The sequence below is a fragment of the Patagioenas fasciata genome, chromosome 20 (genome assembly GCF_037038585.1).
Source record: "Patagioenas fasciata isolate bPatFas1 chromosome 20, bPatFas1.hap1, whole genome shotgun sequence".
NCBI classification, from domain to species: Eukaryota; Metazoa; Chordata; class Aves; order Columbiformes; family Columbidae; genus Patagioenas; species Patagioenas fasciata.
In genome coordinates, this window is record NC_092539.1 from 8,352,462 (window position 1) to 8,370,004 (window position 17,543).

The following is a 17,543-nucleotide window of genomic DNA, read 5'->3' on the forward strand; positions in this document are numbered from 1 at the left end:
GCTGCTCGCACCGGAAGTGGAAGTGCACACCGGTCTGCATGGCGGGGCTGGGGCCTGCGGGTGGAGCGGCCATGGCGGAGGTGCCGGAGCAGGAACGGCTCTTCCTGCAGCAGCACCCGCTCCTCAACCTCGCGGAGCCGGGCAAGGTGGGGCCGGAGCCGGGTCGTGCGGGGCTGGGGAGTGCCGTGAACGCCGGGGCTGCCCCTGGAGGGGGCTGGGGTGACTCCCTGAGGGGTTATTGAGGTCTTCCCTGAGGGGAGATCAGGCCCGTTGGTGTCGGGCCGGGGAGGGTTCGCCGGCAGATCCCATCGGCCCCAGTGAGCTCCCTGACCCGGGGGCTTCTCCCCTGCTGTGGAAGTCGGAGGGGGCTGGGGAGGAGGATGGTGGTGGGACCCTGAGCCCCTTCTGCCCTCCCCATCCCGGCTGATCCCCTGACCACACAGCCTGGCTTTTCTGCAGGTGAGGTGCCGGCTGACAGGCCACGAGATGCCGTGTCGGCTCTCGGAGCTGCAGGCCTATACTAACGGCAAGAAGTACCAGCGGCTGATAAAGACGGCCAGAGAGTTTGACTATGGCAAGTTTGAGCCCCACATAGTGCCCAGCACAAAGAATCTGTACGTATTCTTCCTCTCGTGCATTGTGCTTCACACGGTGTTCAATCTCAGAAATAAAGCAGTTGAGCTTTACAAAGTTATTGAGTGTTTATGGGTTTGGGGAGGCTGGGAAATTCTTTATAAAGTATTTAACAACTTGGAGCACAGTGCTTGTAAATGAAAAGTTATAAAGTAATAGCATGCTGAAACTCTGTTGCTCCTTCTTTCTCTCTGCATCTGTCAGACACCAGCTGTTTTGCAAGCTCACTCTCCGGCACATCAACAAGTTTCCAGAGCATGTGCTGCGTCATGTCCAAGGGAAGCGCTATCAGAAGGCCCTAAAAACATGTAAGTAGCTTTTCTGAAGATATAACCAGACAACATTTTTCCCTGAGCTGTTGAGATTCCAGTTAAATTTCTTTTAGATGAACAGTGATGTTCTGCTATTGCTGGTTGTGCTCCAGAGTGAGGAAGGCAGATTCAGGTGTAGGGAGCAAGAGGCCCTTAGAACATCCTTACTCGAGAGGAGTGGTTCTAAACCTTGCCCGGAGAGGGTGGTTGAGACATCCAGCACAGTCTGTGTGTTAACAACTTTCCAGGCTTTGATGGCATTGCTATAGATTACATGAATGTGTATTAGAGTTGGAGTTTGATGTTGTTTTGAGTTGCATTTAGTATAAACTAGAGCTGGGAATGAAAGGACTGGGGTGGCTGAGAAGCCTTGCTAAGTGCTGCTCCCTGTTAGATGAGCAGTGCCAGAAGGAAGGAGTGGAGTACGTCCCTGCCTGTTTGCGGCAGAAGAAGCAGCGGCCCCAGCACCCTGATGACCAGACGAATGGGAGCATGCGCCCTCACAGAAAAGAAGAGTTCTGGGAGCCAAAGTCCAGTGATGAGGATGGATTGGAGACAGACGACAGCATGAGCGACCTGTACCCACGTGAGTAAGAATATTGGTATCCTCTATGTCCTAAAGGGAGTTTGCTGGCTAATTTTCTCCCGGCTTCTTTGTCCTGCTGCACATGTGCTGGAGGTATGAGAGTTCCATCCCGCTGAGGGTTCTTCTGTTTCAGAAGAGCTTATCACCACCAAATAAAAAATAGCAGTTAACACTAAGTGGGATTACTTAAGGTGTGAGGGGAGGGGTGCAAGATCCACTGGGATTTGTGGCTTTAGGCACCTCGACTTCCCTCATTTCTCAGCAAGTCCTTGGGTCTGACAGAAGCTGGTGAGGCCCTTCTGACTGACATCGGGAGCAGGAGCGGAGGGGTGGAACACACGGAACCGCCTGTACGGAATAGTTCCCAGAACTGGGCCAGCGAGAGCACCAAGCACTTTTCTAATGAAACACCAGTGTGTTTATTTCCTAAGGATTTCAGTAGTGAGTCGTATGTGTTCCAGGAATGGAAGCAGCTTTAAGATGCCCTCAAAGTTGAGGGGAGGCAGAGCCTGTGTGCACAGGGAACTGATCCTGAGCTGCATCTTTGTATTTTAGCTGCACTCTTCCCAGAAAAAAGCCCGGGAGCTCCACAAACCACAAAGAGCAGTGATGACTTTGCAACAGACAGCGAGGATGAGGGGGCCAAGCAGAATGGTGACGTGAACGGCAAGGACGGTGGAAGAATGGATGTCAGCAGAGCAGCTGGCAACAAAAGAGGAAAGGTGGGAGTCACGCTGCTGCGTGGGAGCGTGGAACCGGGATCCCAGCCTGTAGGTGTTTGATCTGTTCCTGTCTGAGAACCGGCAGAAGGTGCAAAGCTGTTGAGAATAGATTTTCCCCGTGTGCCAGCCACCGAGGTGTGAATTACTGCTAGTAAATGTTTATCCCATCTGCTCTAACCGGGGATGTTCCTGCCTGTATAAACTGCTCGTTTTGGACGGGTTGCTGCTGCATACTTGTTCTAACCTTGTGTAGGGAGTTTAAGAGTGTTAACAGGGAGACCGCTGTGTCTCGTGGGATACGTAACTTTCCTCCCCAAAGTGTCACATACATAAAGATGGATAAACCTGTAGCTTTCTAAGCCAGCCCCTGAGGAAGGGGCTGGATCTTTATAACCATATCCAACTGGAAAGCGAGGGCTGGATGAAGTTCAGGCTCATTTCTGTGAGGAGATGGCCACTGTATCTAATAAAACCATGTGCTGTCAGAAGGGGATGCTAACTTGCAGGACAGGACTGGGCTTGTTCGGTCTGCTGGTCAAGGAAACCACACTCAGTTTTTTCTCTAAGTTCTCCTGGGCAGGGCTGGATTTGGGTTTTGGAAATAAGCCTATTGACTGTTTCTTTTTTCCTCCATAGAAACAGTCAGGCCCTTTAAAGAAGAAATTCAAGAGTCATCATCGAAAACCCAAGAACTTCAAGAAAGCAACGAACGGCAAATAAATGTTATGGTAACTACGTGGCCTGAAGCCTGTTGTATAACAGTTGTAGAGGCGCACAGGACTGTATGAAGTGTGTGACCCTTACAGCTGGGGAGGGAAACAGTGGGGTGGAATTAAGTGGTATTTTAACAGCCCCCAGGGAAGGATGACAGCTGCAGCAGTCACATATAGGTGGCCCAGGACTCGACCTCTTTGTAGGAAGAGGATTTTCGTTAGGAGGGAGAAAAAGCCACCACTGACCAGTGGAGTGTCACCAGTCACACCCGCCAAGTGGATACAAAGATGCCATTGTTTTATTTTGATTGTTTCCAAAAATCAAAACATTTTCAAACACAACTAAGGTACAAAATACAGCATAAAATGAGAATTTATACTTTTTTTTTTCCACATAGAAAGCAAAAATATATTCAGAATGAATTCCAGAACACTTTGCCAAGCCAATTGATAGCTGACATCCTGCTTGTGAGAGCTTCTCAGCCCCGGGGAGAGGTCACTGTATTTTTGGGAGATGTATGAATACAGCAGTGTACGTAGGAAACCAGAATCTTCCGCATCAGGACTCACAGTTACTAAGTCTGCATATTGCGCTGCCTAGAAATACCTTATAATGCCCTCCAGCTAACTGTGCCCCTTTAGGACCAAAATATTTCTGCTGCAAGGGACAGTATCTGTTCCTTTTCTGGGGTCTTTTCTTGGAAAGGGGACTTGATTTTCACAGAGGAAACTGGTCAATATTTCAGACTAGTCCATCATCCAGCTCCTTAGGACACAAAGAAGCTGAAAAAGCCAACTTAAGAGCTACTTACAAGAGTTGTTTCATCATTGCATTTGTAAATACTATGAACATCAACAACAGTGAGGATATCGGAGAATGGCTGCTTTGACGTAGCCTAAAACCGTTCTAGTACCTGCAGTGAAAGTTAGGAAAAGTGTCCTGTTCTCCATATCTGTAACCGAAAGGACCAGTCTTGCTATGAAGAGACAGGCACAATGAACCCTTGAGCTGAAAACTTCTCTTGCAAAACCTATTTAAAAGCCACCTGCGTGACCTGAACTTCAATGCTGGCTTCCCCTCCCATCTACCCCCACACATCAATTTGTTTCCTTCAGCAGCAGCACATCCTGCTCCTCCATAAGCTATTTTACCCTTAAGATGGCAAAAATCACTAGTTTAACATTCAACAGTGCTCTTCTATTTGTCCATCAGTTCTTCAAGCCTTGTTTTCTCTCCTAAAATGCAACCATTAAGCTGAACTGTCCAGGTTAGTGTCCTTACCAGGAGACCCTGGTAAACAGCTCCTGCTGGAGACGTTCAGTTCAATCACTCCTCCAACAACCAGCTGAGCAGCTTTCTCAAGGGAGACAACAGTGCAAGGAATCAACGTGATGTTAGCAAGTTGGTAGGGCTCACGCTTTCTAGAATTCTTTATCATCTTGTGAAACAGGTTCACCTAGTTTACTAGCAGAGGACGAAACGCCTCCTCTGAGCAGCACTAAGCATGTTCATGGCACAGAGGTCATGGCACTGAGAGGTGAAAACAGGGCCTTCCTCTCTCCTCACCGTCACACTGAGCAGTTTGAACACACAATTTACGTTCCTGGCTGCTTATGCACTGTGCTTTGCACTTGATATAACCGTTAACACACAGGGTTGAGAACTGGGGCTATGGCAGCACAGCCAAATTCCACCTTTCCTCCCTACAGGTCCCAGGTGTGGTCTGAGACAGCAAAGGGAAGGGGCTGTACTGGAGGGTCCAGCACCCCAGTTCATCCACTGTTCAGCCAACTGGGACTCTGAGAGGCTGACTGAAGGGACAATAAGAAGCAAGGACTACAGATTAGATGATCAACTGCTCTCATCTTGCATGTACTGAGTGCAAAGGGGGGTTCTGTAATTCTGAAGACACACTCACCAATAACCTGCAATTCAGATATGCATTTGGGTCATATACATCTGAAAGTTGGTTAACAACAGAAAGGAGCTTTTCTTATGGAACCTGCAGGACAACTTGGCTCCCTTCTTGGAAATTCAGGAGGGGCAACTCTGGGGAAAGAATGCTGAATAAAGAGTTCCTTTGGCACAGAATCTAACATTGTCTCTTCAGGAATATCTTCCCCTCTTCCTTCTTGAAATCTGATTAGCAATACAGGATTCTCCCTTGTTCCCCTCGAAAGCAGAAGTGGGACATGTCCAAAAACCTCCCTTTTCTTACCAAGAGGGCGGTACAACTACTTTCAGGGTTTTCTTTTTGCCTTCTAGTTGGGGGCAGGAAAGACCTCCCCTCTTGTTAAACAAAATGGGGTTACAGGCCTCTGAGCAGCAAAATAACAGTGATTTTTTTATGCCACTTTCCACCTTGATAAGCAATGCTATAACCAGCAATGGAACTCCTTATGCACAAGACAGCTTTGATGAAGGTGAGAAAGGGGGATCCACTTTTTCAGTTATAGCTAGAACCCAACAGCACACTGAATCATACAGCTGTATCTGCTCACAGTACTTCCAATTTTAAAACATTGCTGACATTAAAGACAGCAACAGTTCTACTGCAACTCACTGAGGCATCAGCAAAATGCAGGTTCCTTGGGTTAGTTCCAAATCTAGGAAGTTAGAATAAGCCTAGGCAACATTCCTTAAAGAAACGGGATTTTTTATCTATTATATTACTGGTGCCACTGTAAATCAAATTCGAAACATCTGTGCCTTTAATAGGAAGGGGGCATGTACGTGTAAAATGCTGGCAGTTTCTGTTGAATCCATAGAGAATCAGTTCTGGACTTAACATGTTATGTCCCAAGAAGTGTTGCTATTCCTGTTACCACTCTTTTTTCTTCTCATCCATGGAGACTCCACCAGGGCCCAGTGCAACGACAAGGAGAAGCCCTCCGATTACAGACATGGTCTGGAAGAAATCATATTTGAGGAAGTCGTGCATGGGCTTGTAGGCTGGGACGGTCCAGAAGGCATTGAAGTAGATGTTGATGCCAAACAGCCAGATGACGAGAGTCAAGGCAGCCAGCTTAGTCTTGAAGCCAATCGCCACCAAGATAATCAGGGCCGTGCCCACTATGTTCTGCAGAATCTGCAAGGAAAAAACCCACAGGTCTTAATACAGATACACAAACACCAGAACAGAGCATGGATAAGTTCAGCAGAACAAGTTGTTGTAGCACAGATTATGTAATAACTTTTCTAAATATTAATTCTAGTAGAATATAGACTGACATGATAAGCATTGAGTAAGTCCTGCAGCCAGTCTGGGAGTTGGTGCTATACTCCAGTTCCTTAACTCATACTTTTATATTCAGGTACTTACAGAAAAGAAGTTCATATCAAAATGTAGCAGTGTCATGAACATGAGGACCAGCAGCACCCGGCCACCCAGCTGCATGTACTGCTTAGGAGAGCTTTCCCGCATGGTAGGGACACCAGCAAACATGCTCTTTCCTTCTGAGCGCGACTCAGCCAAAAGCAGCAGCAAGCCTCCCCCAAGGGCAAGGTTCCTACAGAAATGGGGAGAAAAAGCAGTTTATTATAGTTTGCACTGATCTATAGATTTAAAGTCTTTTCTCACTGGATCAACTCAGTAAGAATCTGCATGCAGGAGTGACCAACTCTGCACCTCATGATGGGTGTCTGCATTACTTTTACAGCTGGTACAGCAGCACTGTGCACAAGAATGATTTACACAAGCCTGTGTAGACACATACAGCCTGCAAGAGCAGTCAGGCACCCACAGCTCCAGCACAGTTTGCTCAGCATCTGTTACAGCACAAATTTAGTTGTGTTCAAGTTATTCTGTACCTCAGATTTAGCTGTATACGCCAAAGTAGTTCAGAGGTTGCTTTGAGAAAACAGAACAGCAGTACTGCTAAAAGAAGTTACACATTTACAGGGTTGTAGTAAGCTCAGAGTATAGTTCTTGTGCTGCCACCTGCCCTCTTCTCAGAGGAGAGGGGTGAAAAGGTAACAGCCAGACATCACTTGAGATTTGGCAAGAAAGCTTGTGTTTAAGAACCATGTCATCTACTTAGAGAAGGTATTAGAGGTTTAAAAATCCCAGAAACCACTCTAAGATCTACATGCTTTTGTTTTCTTGCAAAATGGTTTCAGTCATGCATAAGCACAGTTGCTATTTTAGCCATTTAGGAAATAACGGCAGCTCACAGATCCAGTCTACACAGTTGTTTGTGAGCTCTCAGCAAGGAGGTTGGTAGCAGAAGCACTTAGATCCTAGTGGGTTAGGGTTAGTCTTTCCCTCTACAGTATTGAGCCTGCTGTCTATGGTTTAACACAGACTGCACTGATTTTTTTAAGTGCTGTCATTTCTTGTTTAATGTAAATGCATCATTTGTATAAACCTGTCTAGTAAATACTATGTACAAAGACAATTTCCTCTGTCAGCAAGTGGCACTGACACACAACAGTTTTCATTCTGGTTTGATAAAAAGAACTTCAAGAAGTAGACATACCTCATCAAGAACTTCAGGTCCCATAGAATGCTGTATGCAATAGTCTAGGCAAAGAAGAAAACAGGTTAAAACACCATATAAATTACACTGAAGTTCTGAATTTATGTTAATCTCAAGCCTGTACTATCCATTGCAGAATTCAATTATATATTATACCAAAGGAAACAAGGTAATATCAGTGTGGCCCAGTGAATCACTGTAAAACAGGGAGCAGAAGCTAGAATTTCATTTGTGCTTTAGCCCTCACAAAAACTTATCGGTTTTGAACAGGAAGGATCCTTGGTGATGGAGACAGCCCTTCATTCAAGTGTGTGCTGAAGGCAAAAGCAACTGCAAGTTCCACATTTGGCACCTTACTGACACACAGGTAAATTGCAAGTTACTTCTGTTAAATTGGTCAAGGTCAAGTATTGAATCAATGTCTCCAGCTGACTAATTGCAATTACAGCCAAGGATCTATTGGGCACAGCAGAACAGAAGCAGCAAAATAGTTCAATGCCATTGAGGGCTGGCACTAGGCCACGCTGGAAAAAAATTCCAGGGTTGTGAGCTGTATTTAACTATGTTGGTAGCACTGGGGCTGAGAGAGAAGATTTGAAAGATATGATTTAGAAGGGCTGAAGACTTAAGCCTCCTACCTGTAATGCTATAATTCCAAACAGTCCAAAGCAGGCATACTGCACAAAGTTCCTACTCAGCACCAGGATGCAGCCACCTGAGTTGGGAAATTGAACACAGTTACACTTGGGGCTTGCACAGGAAGAGATGCTGCAGAACACCAACTTGTTTTGAACTAAGCAGACTCCAATTTCTTTCAACTGTGCCATGGAAAACATCAGGAAATTTTAATGGCATGTTGGCACAAATAGGTTTGAAAACCAGTAAGTTTTACTGCATTTAAAAATATTTTATAACCCCAGAAGTATCTTTTGTTTTACAAAGGATAAGCACATGCTGAATACAGCCCCCAACACACAGCACTGCACAGCAGCTCTTGGTGTTCGAGCATTAAAAGAAGCTCAAAAGAAACTTTTAATGAGATAACTGTTAGGGCAGACGTGCTGCACTCCTTTTCCTTCAGAGTTTTTGTTTTATATCCTTCCTCAAGTTTTCTGTCTCAAAGCACTGACAGCGTTTGCCACTTCCACATGAGGACTGGTAACTGTAATTCATTAGGACAACACTCTACACCAAAATGAGGGTAAAAAGATCTAAAACCCAGACACAAGACAAGAAATTGGCAGAGCAATCAAGACCAGTAGATCAGGGACATAATAGAAACAGAAAAGAATTTTACTTCTCTCCATTTCCAATAGCCTAAGTCCTTCTAGCACACATACAGCAGCTCTGCTTCGGGGCTTATTGTAATTCCTGGGCTTTGAAAATCTGACACAAGCACCTCTCTCGGGCTGCAGTGTATCAACTGCAGGATAAGGCTTTGCCATTGAGATCAATAACCATAAAACCAGCAGGCTGGCAAAGTCTTAACACTGCCCAGTTTCAGAAAACATGAGTATTTCATTTAGAGAATTCAGGGGGTGTGGTACGTGTTTATAGATGTATATACAGAACTGAAAACAGATTGTCCTAATGGTTTCTTGGCATCTCAAACTCAGAGGTAGTGTGTCACCAGAAATTCTCTAACACTACTTCCAGGAAAGGCTGAAGTGGATCAGTTTAGAGTTCTTTTCATTCAGCCCACGTAGTACTATCCATTCTAAGATGTCAATGGCTATTAAGAAATCAGTGAGGCATCCCGTGCTTACATGAGCCAGGGTGGAAAGCACTGGAGCGCTCTGGCGTCCACCTTAACGGCCTTAGAGCCACTTACTCAGCTGTCCGAAGAGATTTATGAACACAAAGATGGAGGCCAGGAAATAGCCACAGTTCCACGTGCCGTCAATGTAATCCCTCTGTTCGCTCCACTGGAACCACATGCGGATGCCGTCCTCCAGGAAGGTGCTGATGAGGCACAGGCGGGCCACATGCGGGAGGTACTGCTTCGTCACCCGCAGGAACTGCAGGCAGACAGCGCCGTTAGCAGGAATGGGAGGAATGGAAGGGGATATTCACACTATAACAGATCCACGCACCCTGCAGACTGAGGTCAGCAGTTCTCATGCACACAGGGTCATCAACATTGGGAGAGAAACACCGACTTGGGATTTGGATCTAATGAAAATCTCCTCCACTCCAGTGTAAGAACATTTAGGAGCAGCAAGGGAAACTTGTTGTCGTGCTGCACCCAAACAGCATTTTGGATACGGACATGAAGAAAAGCAGAATCCAGGAGCACCTCTCTATGTAAGAACTGCGTTTTGATGGAGCTCTTACTAGATGAAGGCTGACCTTGGGTTTAGTTTGTCTATCTCAGGGTTTCATGTTACAGCTCAACTATCAGATAGCCAGGAGCTGAAAGGGCAGTTTTGCTCCCACCCACATGCTCAGGCACTCAACACCCTGTAACAAACCAATTCTGGGAGTCAGGCTGACAGAAGATTAATTCTGTACAAATTAAAAAACATTAATAAGCTTTGTGCCAAGCTAGTTCCCTCTAACAGCTCAGAAAACCAACAGTGCAAAGCAACTGTACTTGCCTAACAGAATTTTAGAGCAGCCTAGCTGTTGCATGACATTGCACCCTCTATGCAAGTACAGAGTTTCTACTTCCATTAAAAATAACATCCTCTGCAGAAAGAAAACAGGCATTTATATATGCAATTCTGTGCAGTAGTTAAAAGGAAATTACATCATCATGCCACAGATGCGGAGCCTTAGTTCTTGGGAATGCAAGATGTGTCTGGTCCCATATACCCCTTCATCCTCCAAACGCACTGGTTAGTTTGCTCTACAATCACAATAATTATAAAGGAAGAAATACAGAATTGCCAAACAGGGTCTAGACCAGATTGAGGTGCACAGGAAAACCTACTGCCTCTGGATTATGACAAGCATTTAACTGTCACTCAGTTTCTTGAACAGCACTGGTTATTACTTAATGGAGATTTCACTAGGATCTGCTTTGTCACCCTGGCACCCGGCTGGCCCCTTTCACGCACAGGTTCAGCTTAGCCAGCTCTCGAAAAAGACATTTGGAGTCACTGTATGTTGCTGTTCGAGCAAGTGCAAGCTGGTAAGAAATAAATATAATCTACAACCAAGTACAGGATTATCCAGCAGGTTTCCACCTTCAGGTGACAGGAGCAGTTTGGACATGCTGGTACTTGTGACAGTAAATGCCCTTCGTGCAGAACTGCCAGATCCCGTGTTAGAACTCGGAGGAGCCATTTAACAAACCCCCACTAGCCCACACAAAGCCCAAGTGCTGTAAGGCTCATTGATTCACACAGTTTATGCAATATTAGCATATTTCCAGCATGAAAGGGGTGGGGGGACCCACAGAAAAGGCACACAACCCTTTTCTTTTATAATCTGGTATTTACATTGACTTGAGGTTAGACAATATGGCTTCTTTCTGGGCAGAATATTTTCTTTCCAAGTTCTGGCAGTGTTGCATGCTCTCAGTGTAAATGGGAGTGTGGAGAGACCAAAGCCATTCCTGAAAGTTTATTCTTGCCACAGTGATTAGTAAATAGTAAAGGCTGCTCCAAATCCCATGCTAATGACAAGCCTTGCTCACTGCCTAACTGAACATTGCCACTAGAAAAAGAATCCAGTAAACACACTTCACAGTTAATTAAACAGTTAATATTGGAACATACTATGCTAGTTGTACTGCATGCATAGAGTCTAAGGGTCAAGATTCAAGCTAATCAAGTGCATTTGAAGTGCAGCTGTACTCTGACTTGGGGCTGCCACTTCAGGCTTTTTTAAGCCATGTTAACAGTTGGATGAATGAGTCAGAAGAAATGTTGTGATCTTTGTCACTGAGACACACATCTTGGTTTCAGCTTCCTTCCCTCCTGGATTTTACTGTGTGTTTGGCCAAACTTTGAGGAATAATACTAAGGATGTTTTGGAAATAGTACAAAGCCAGAAGTATTTTGTAATTAATTCTGCCTTGTCAAGATGCAGAACAGGCAACTTTGGTCTAGAAGGAAATGAAAGAGGACAAGTGCTGGGCATCTGCAGGAAAAGGAAAAAAACATTGCTGTGGAAAGGCTGGAAAAAGAAGCAAACATGACAGATCTGCCCCCAGGCCTCATCTTTGTTGTTCTGAAATGGGTTGTGTGAGCCCATCTCTTCCTTCCCTTACCCGAAACCAAACAGCTGCCGACAGTCCAGCTGAAGGAGCCAAGAAGTCATTTCACCTTTACCCGTTCTCCCGGCATACAGAGGGAATTTAACGCTACCTATTGAACACGAGTGTGCACATCCAATCAGCTTACGACAAGTCGGAGAGACCAAAGCCAAAGGCAGCTGCAGTGCTAAGCAACCTTATCACGACACACATCTTCGGACATCCGTAACGCGTGGAGCTGCATTTAGTCAACCACACACAAGCTGAAACCCCTGTACATAGCAAGCTGGAAGTAAAAAAGTTTCAGAAACAGACTGTATGAACAAAAATCCAAGCCAAAGAAACAACTAGATCCAAAGAGAAAGGAAGAAAACAGATACATGATAACACGAGAACATAAAACATGAAGTGACTTTGTGATTAGAGTCTGAATCACCTAATTTAACTAAGAACAGAGTAACTTATAAGAAACAGGAGATCTCTAGAAGTGGGACTGAACTAACGGTGCCAGACACCCTGGTTTTGTCCCTACACATCACAAGCAACATGTGGCTCAAATGCTGCACCCTGAGACCACTTCCTATTTCCTTTGTGATTCACACAGATACAAGCAGCACATACGGGAAACGTGGTACTGCAGTTAATAAACATGTCCTACTAAGACATGGGACTCGAAACACACTCCACCAAGCACAATACACATAAGCCAAAACAAAACTGCTGAGATTGATGGAGGGGGCAGTGTTAAACGCATGACATCAAGTAACCGGGTGGTTTATTCGGCTATGGGCTCTGCATCAGCTGTTCTTAGCACATACTGCATACCTACAAAACACTGGAAGACAACAAAATGCTGAAGTAAAACTATTTTAAAGTAGAACAGCTGGCTCTGTGTTGGCAGCCAAGTTACTAATGTAAACCAGAGGGGCTTTGTGTTGCCACTTCCCCCCTCTAACAGGATTAGAAAGGCAAAGACAGATTTAAATGCTCCTCTTAAGTTTAACAAGCAAAGATGCAGAAGATGATCCAGGGATCCCTGTATCAAATCTCTGCTCAAACCCCATTTTTCAAAAGGAAGGTTGAAATATTCAAACCCAGCAGACACCTGCCCACAGAGAGGTAATAAACTAATCCTGTTTTGACTCTTATCACACTTTCTAAACTATATCCCACGTCCAACAGCTTCAAATCTGATAAAAATCCAGTCCATTTTGTCAGAAGTGTTTATACCACAGCATAATTACAGGTGTTTTAAGACCGATATACAGCTAGGAGTTGGGAATGTTTGTGTCACCTAGGTATATTCTGTCCAAACACAGAAGCCTTTTTTTCTGCGTGTACACGTGTCTGGTTTTGCATCGTGGAAGTTATGAACACAGTGATGAACCGCAGCCTGCTAATCTACACAGAAAACCTTCTTGTGGGCTGCACAGCATTATTAGCTTGGAGCTTCTGATAACGGTGTATTCCAGATATCTGGCTTGTATTCATTTAAAGGATTGCTTTGTTCTGGCAGGACAGAGACCTCCAGCAGCCCGGGACACCAGTGATCTTGTCTGGAATAGGATGCGCAATGCTCCGGCACAACGAAAATCACTTATTTTCACCAACCTATATAAAGCTACTTAGGGGATTCCACGTAAAAATCACAAGGAGAGCAACACCAATCACAACAGGCTCATTCAATGTCTACAAGTCACAAAAACCGGAAACAGAGGCTTTCCTGCTTGTTTCAAAAGGTGAGAAGATTGCTCACAGTGTTCTAGTGGGTCAGAGCGATCTTAATCAGGTTTTTAATTGCAGGGAATTTCTCACTTCATCTTCTAACGCATACTTTATACCAGTGCCCTTTTCCAAAAAGGCTGTTTATTAATCTAATCTTTAAAATGGGAATTATTAGTCATGTATTGCATTTTGCTATCACTTTTCATGGGAAGATTCTTTCCAGCCTAACTAGAATAGAATAGGCTATTTGGCTTCTAACGATAAAGGATCAGTGCACTGATATGACTAAGTTACAGGGAACACTTCCAAATTCAGTTTTTTAAATTTAAAACACACACACAACCCCACCAACAGACTAACAATGAAATGTTCTCTTTCCCTTCTGTTTTCTGCAAAATAGGATACCAAGACATTAGAATTAGCTGAACAACGTGCATCAGCATTTATTTGGGGAAATTAAATAAAATCCCCAGAGTCTGGTTCTCCCTTACAGTCCTGTCACTATAATACAATGACTCAATAGTCTCCCTGCATTTTTGTCCATATTTTTTTTTTAGAATGGCAGATATACTAGGCACCCATATTCCTAAAGTTTATTACAGACACTGAGAAGGTTGCACAAGATCTGCTCCCTCTTATGGGGATTTCAGAGGGGAGACAACCAGTTCTGTATCCCTAAACAATCAGTACAGGCCCAGATACAGCTATTTTCAGTACAACGTCAGCAGTACATGGTGACTGCAATGAAGGGCTTAGCATGTAATATTTTAACAAGAATCACTAAAAAAAGAGCTTAACTTCTGAGTATGTAGATTATCTAATAACATTGGGCTGATGTCATGTGGCTTAAAAAACCAAGCCCTACAGCCTGTAGTTGGGCATCATTCTGAACCAAGATCCTTATTTCGTTGCTACAAAAATGAAGACTTAGGTCTTGAGCACTAGTCCAGGGAGTGGAGAAATCAAGGTCAGAAAGGAAAATGCATTCAGCTCCCAAACAACCATTGTCCAGCTTCACTTTTTCCGCCTCCAGCAAGGGGAGTTTCAACATAATTTCAGTCCAAATGTTCCAAATACTTTCTTTTTTTTTTTTTTAAATCCAAGACGAACAGTTTTCATAATGCCAAGTGTTAACTTCACAATATATATCAAAGGTTACTGTTTAGTAAATCCCTCCACTCCTGCACTGGTGTGACACAATTTTAGCAGCACACCCAGTACTGAAAGTGTCTGATTAAGCTACAAGGCAGTTATGTGGAGGCAGAATTATCAATGGAGTTACTTGGAAAGCCATAAAAATGGTTTTGCAATCTGATGGGTAAGTGTATGCAAACACCCCAAACTCTGCAGGTAAATGAAAGACTAATCTTTAAACAGAATGTGGCCCAGCACAAATAAAGTTGTGCCATTTAAAACTCATCTCAGGAGAAAGCAAACTGCATTTTAGCTGAACAGAAGAGCTTTCAGTAGTACGAAAAAAAGGGGTGTTAAGGACATCTAGAAATAGTCACACAGGAATAAATAGAGAGGTGTTATAAAAAGGTCAGGACAAGTGCTGTAAACTGGTGAGTGATCTGAACACTATAGTAATAGTTCACCTTCTCCTCTAAAATGAGTGAGAGGACAAGGTAAACAGATGATGACAATGATGATCCAGACACCCCTTAAACTGAATGCTCCACACACCATAAGAGGCTCTGTCTCCAAAATGAGTCTTCCATCTGGGGGTGGAGAGGAAGCGCAGAACAGGTTTTCCCAGTAAAACTCGGTTAAAGACACAGAAGTAGCACAGCCCCCTCAGAGCTGTGACCTGGTATCGTGCACCACACAATTCTCACTGCTTCAATAATCACAGTTGTAGAACCAAGCAGAATCAGATTTTCCACAGAACTTGCTAAATACGACAGGATGCCACCTCTTATTTTCCATTAGATGAATCACCATGACAGTGAAGGTCTTGCTAACACCACCACCAGCAGATCAACTACTTACACTGGAAACATTCCTGCTCTCACATACAGTAAGAGATCACAAACTTCTGTTTAACAGAGAAATCTGTGAGGGTCTCCACTGAAATAAATGCAAGAAGGATTACAAGACAACATCAGCTTAGAATAATTTCACTTGGAAAACACCTCTAAGATCATCAAGTCCAACCAATGGAAAGCTTGTTCACTTTCCTTCTGCCTCAAATCTAAGCACAGTACTATGCTGCTGCCAAGCCTGAGTTTCCAGACATAGGTCAAGATTTAGATTTTTTGCTTTCCTGACACCACCACCCCACCCAACTTTCCTACCCCTTCCTGCCCTATTTACCAGCCTAGACAGCTTCAAGAAAACCAGAGCAGTTCTGCCTCCTGCTCTCTTCCCATTTATTCAGCCCCACGGAGAAGCCCCATTCTCGGGAGAACTCTCCTCCCCGGGCGGCCGAGCAACCACAGATCTGCCCGGGGACAGGAGCAGCCGCTCCCGCAGCGACCCGGCCGCAGGGCCGGCCCGACCCCGGTAGGGACCCGGACCCCCAGCCCCGCACGGGGATCCCCACCAGAGGGACAGACCCCACCACCCCAGCCCGCCCCAGCAAGGCCTAACTGGGCCCCTCAAGGCTGCAGCCTCACCACCCCTCCCCACGGGGCGCCCCCTCACACCAGCCCAAGGGAGCGGCCCAGCGCACAAAGGCCGCCCGACCAGAGAAGGGCAGGGAGACGGGTACCCACCTGGTCCGCGAAGTCCTCGGCCGTGCTCATGATGTCGTTCTGGCCCATGGCGGCGGGAAGGGGAAGGTGCTGCCGGCTGCTGCGCGCCTGGGGCCCGGGCTCTCTGGCTCAGGCGGCCGCGGGAAGGGCGGGCAGGCGGGAGGGAGGCAGCGCCGGGCCGCTCGGTGCTGCTGCCACGTAGGCCAGGCCTTAAAGGCGCCGCGCAGGCGGCAGCGCCGGCGCGGGCGGGACGGGGCGGGGCGGTGGCCGCGGGAGGGCGGGGCGGCCCCGCCCACCGGCGCTGCGCGCTTAAAGGGGCCGCAGCCCCCACTGGGGAAACGCCCCTGAGGGGTCTTGGGGGGGGTGGTGGTTTGCCTTTCCTATCAGTTTATGCCTGTGGGCTTATAACGATGGTTTTTTTGGTTTAAAAGTGTAGCCTGAGAGTGAAGGAAGCAGCCCGACTTTGTTGGGCTCCCACCACTAACGGCTGAAGGGCCTCATTTCTTGAGGGTCCTTCTGCACCCGCTGCCTGATTGAGAGCCCAGTCCCGCCATGGAGAAATACGAGGTGCTGCCTGGGGCCTGGCCCTGTGCGGCTGGAAGGGGATGGTTGTGGCATTTTGGGGGGAGTGGATGACCCTGGGGAGGGGCTTGTGGCTTAAGGATGAGGGTGTAGATATGGGACCGTGGGAGGGGATGCAGGTGGCCCCAAGGAGGGGCTGTGTGGCCCTGCAGAGGGTGTGAGCTGCTCTGAGGAAGTGGCCAACATGGGGGCTGGAGAACAGGAGCTGGGGGGAGGCCTTCTCGATGTCTACAGCTACCTGAAAGGAGGTTGTGGCTCAGAGGGGTTGGTCTCTTCTCTCCAGTAGCAAGTGATAGGATGAGAGGAAATGCCCTCAACTTGCACCATGGGAGGTTCAGATTGGATATCAGGAAAAAGTTCATTACAGAAAGGGCTGTTGGGCATTGGAACAGGCTGCCCAGGGAAATGGTGGAGTCACTGTACCTGAAGGGGTTTTAGAGGCGTTTAAATGAGGAACATGGTTTAGTGCTGGAGTTAGGTTATGGGTGGACTCAATGATCCTGAGGGTCTTTTCCAGACAAAATGATTCTGTGGTCCCAGTGAGGGATGTGCTGGGGTGCCAGTGGCCCTGGGGAGATGAGGGTGTTTTGCTGAGTAGGGGGGAAGTGCAGAGAAACATTTTAGAAGGGGAGGCTTGTGTGTCCCTGGAGTCGGGTGCATGTGGTCTGGTCGCTGGGAACTGGGTGTGTGTGCTGTGCGGAGTTTCTCAGGAGTTTGAAGGGGCTTTTCTGCCTTAAGTGCTCTACAACTTACAGCTGAGCAAGTGCCTGAGTGTCTCTCCTCTGCCCCACAGGTGCTGGAGCAGCTGCAGCCTGGGGCGCTGGGCACTATGCTGGTGGCTGAACTCAAAACAGAAATGGATGCAGAGAAGAAATATATAATAAAACAGGTGAGA

General features: G+C 46.2%; 3 protein-coding genes across 7 annotated transcripts in view; 2 read left to right on the forward strand and 1 right to left on the reverse strand.

The window, feature by feature from the left end:
- On the forward strand, nucleotides 1-6,054 carry SURF2 (surfeit 2). 2 transcript variants are annotated; one of them, XM_071817395.1, is made up of 7 exons: nucleotides 1-146; nucleotides 460-614; nucleotides 838-941; nucleotides 1,339-1,530; nucleotides 2,086-2,252; nucleotides 2,889-2,980; nucleotides 3,104-6,054. In XM_071817395.1, exons 1-6 carry the CDS (start codon nucleotides 39-41, stop codon nucleotides 2,970-2,972), a joined length of 810 nt encoding a protein of 269 aa, XP_071673496.1. In that variant the 5' UTR covers nucleotides 1-38; the 3' UTR covers nucleotides 2,973-2,980; nucleotides 3,104-6,054. The 2 variants fall into 2 exon arrangements, with proteins under 2 accessions (XP_071673496.1, XP_065709739.1); XM_065853667.2 differs by lacking the exon at nucleotides 3,104-6,054 and having other exon boundaries at nucleotides 2,889-2,987.
- SURF4 (surfeit 4) lies at nucleotides 3,243-16,287 on the reverse strand. Its single transcript, XM_065853665.2, has 6 exons — nucleotides 16,088-16,287; nucleotides 9,276-9,462; nucleotides 8,083-8,159; nucleotides 7,445-7,488; nucleotides 6,289-6,475; nucleotides 3,243-6,054 (listed from the first exon to the last, which is right to left on the reverse strand). The coding sequence occupies exons 1-6, from the start codon at nucleotides 16,133-16,135 to the stop codon at nucleotides 5,788-5,790; spliced, it is 810 nt and encodes a 269-aa protein (XP_065709737.1). The 5' UTR covers nucleotides 16,136-16,287; the 3' UTR covers nucleotides 3,243-5,787.
- The window catches only part of STKLD1 (serine/threonine kinase like domain containing 1), a 13,394-nt gene continuing 11,612 nt past the window's right edge, over nucleotides 15,762-17,543 (forward strand). For 3 of the 4 annotated variants that reach the window (XM_065853655.2, XM_065853658.2, XM_071817394.1), the window contains exons 1-2: nucleotides 16,380-16,633; nucleotides 17,442-17,537. In XM_065853655.2, the coding sequence (XP_065709727.1) occupies nucleotides 16,619-16,633; nucleotides 17,442-17,537 (111 nt within the window). In that variant the 5' untranslated portion in view covers nucleotides 16,380-16,618. Of the gene's footprint in view, nucleotides 15,876-16,379; nucleotides 16,634-17,441; nucleotides 17,538-17,543 lie in introns of those variants that run through there. The other variant, XM_065853656.2, reaches the window with a different exon arrangement.

What these genes read in the sequence shown, in the direction of transcription:
- SURF2 (XM_071817395.1), top strand. Translation starts at nt 39, where the DNA reads ATGGCGGGGCTGGGGCCTGCGGGTGGAGCGGCCATGGCGGAGGTGCCG. An exon ending in GTGCCCAGCACAAAGAATCT is followed by an intron (nt 615 to 837) that starts GTACGTATTCTT and finishes TGCATCTGTCAG; the next exon opens with ACACCAGCTGTTTTGCAAGC. An exon ending in CATGAGCGACCTGTACCCAC is followed by an intron (nt 1,531 to 2,085) that starts GTGAGTAAGAAT and finishes TTTGTATTTTAG; the next exon opens with CTGCACTCTTCCCAGAAAAA.
- SURF4 (XM_065853665.2), bottom strand. Translation starts at nt 16,135, where the DNA reads ATGGGCCAGAACGACATCATGAGCACGGCCGAGGACTTCGCGGACCAG. An exon ending in CCGAGGACTTCGCGGACCAG is followed by an intron (nt 9,463 to 16,087) that starts GTGGGTACCCGT and finishes GTCTGCCTGCAG; the next exon opens with TTCCTGCGGGTGACGAAGCA. An exon ending in AAATCTCTTCGGACAGCTGA is followed by an intron (nt 8,160 to 9,275) that starts GTAAGTGGCTCT and finishes TTCCCAACTCAG; the next exon opens with GTGGCTGCATCCTGGTGCTG.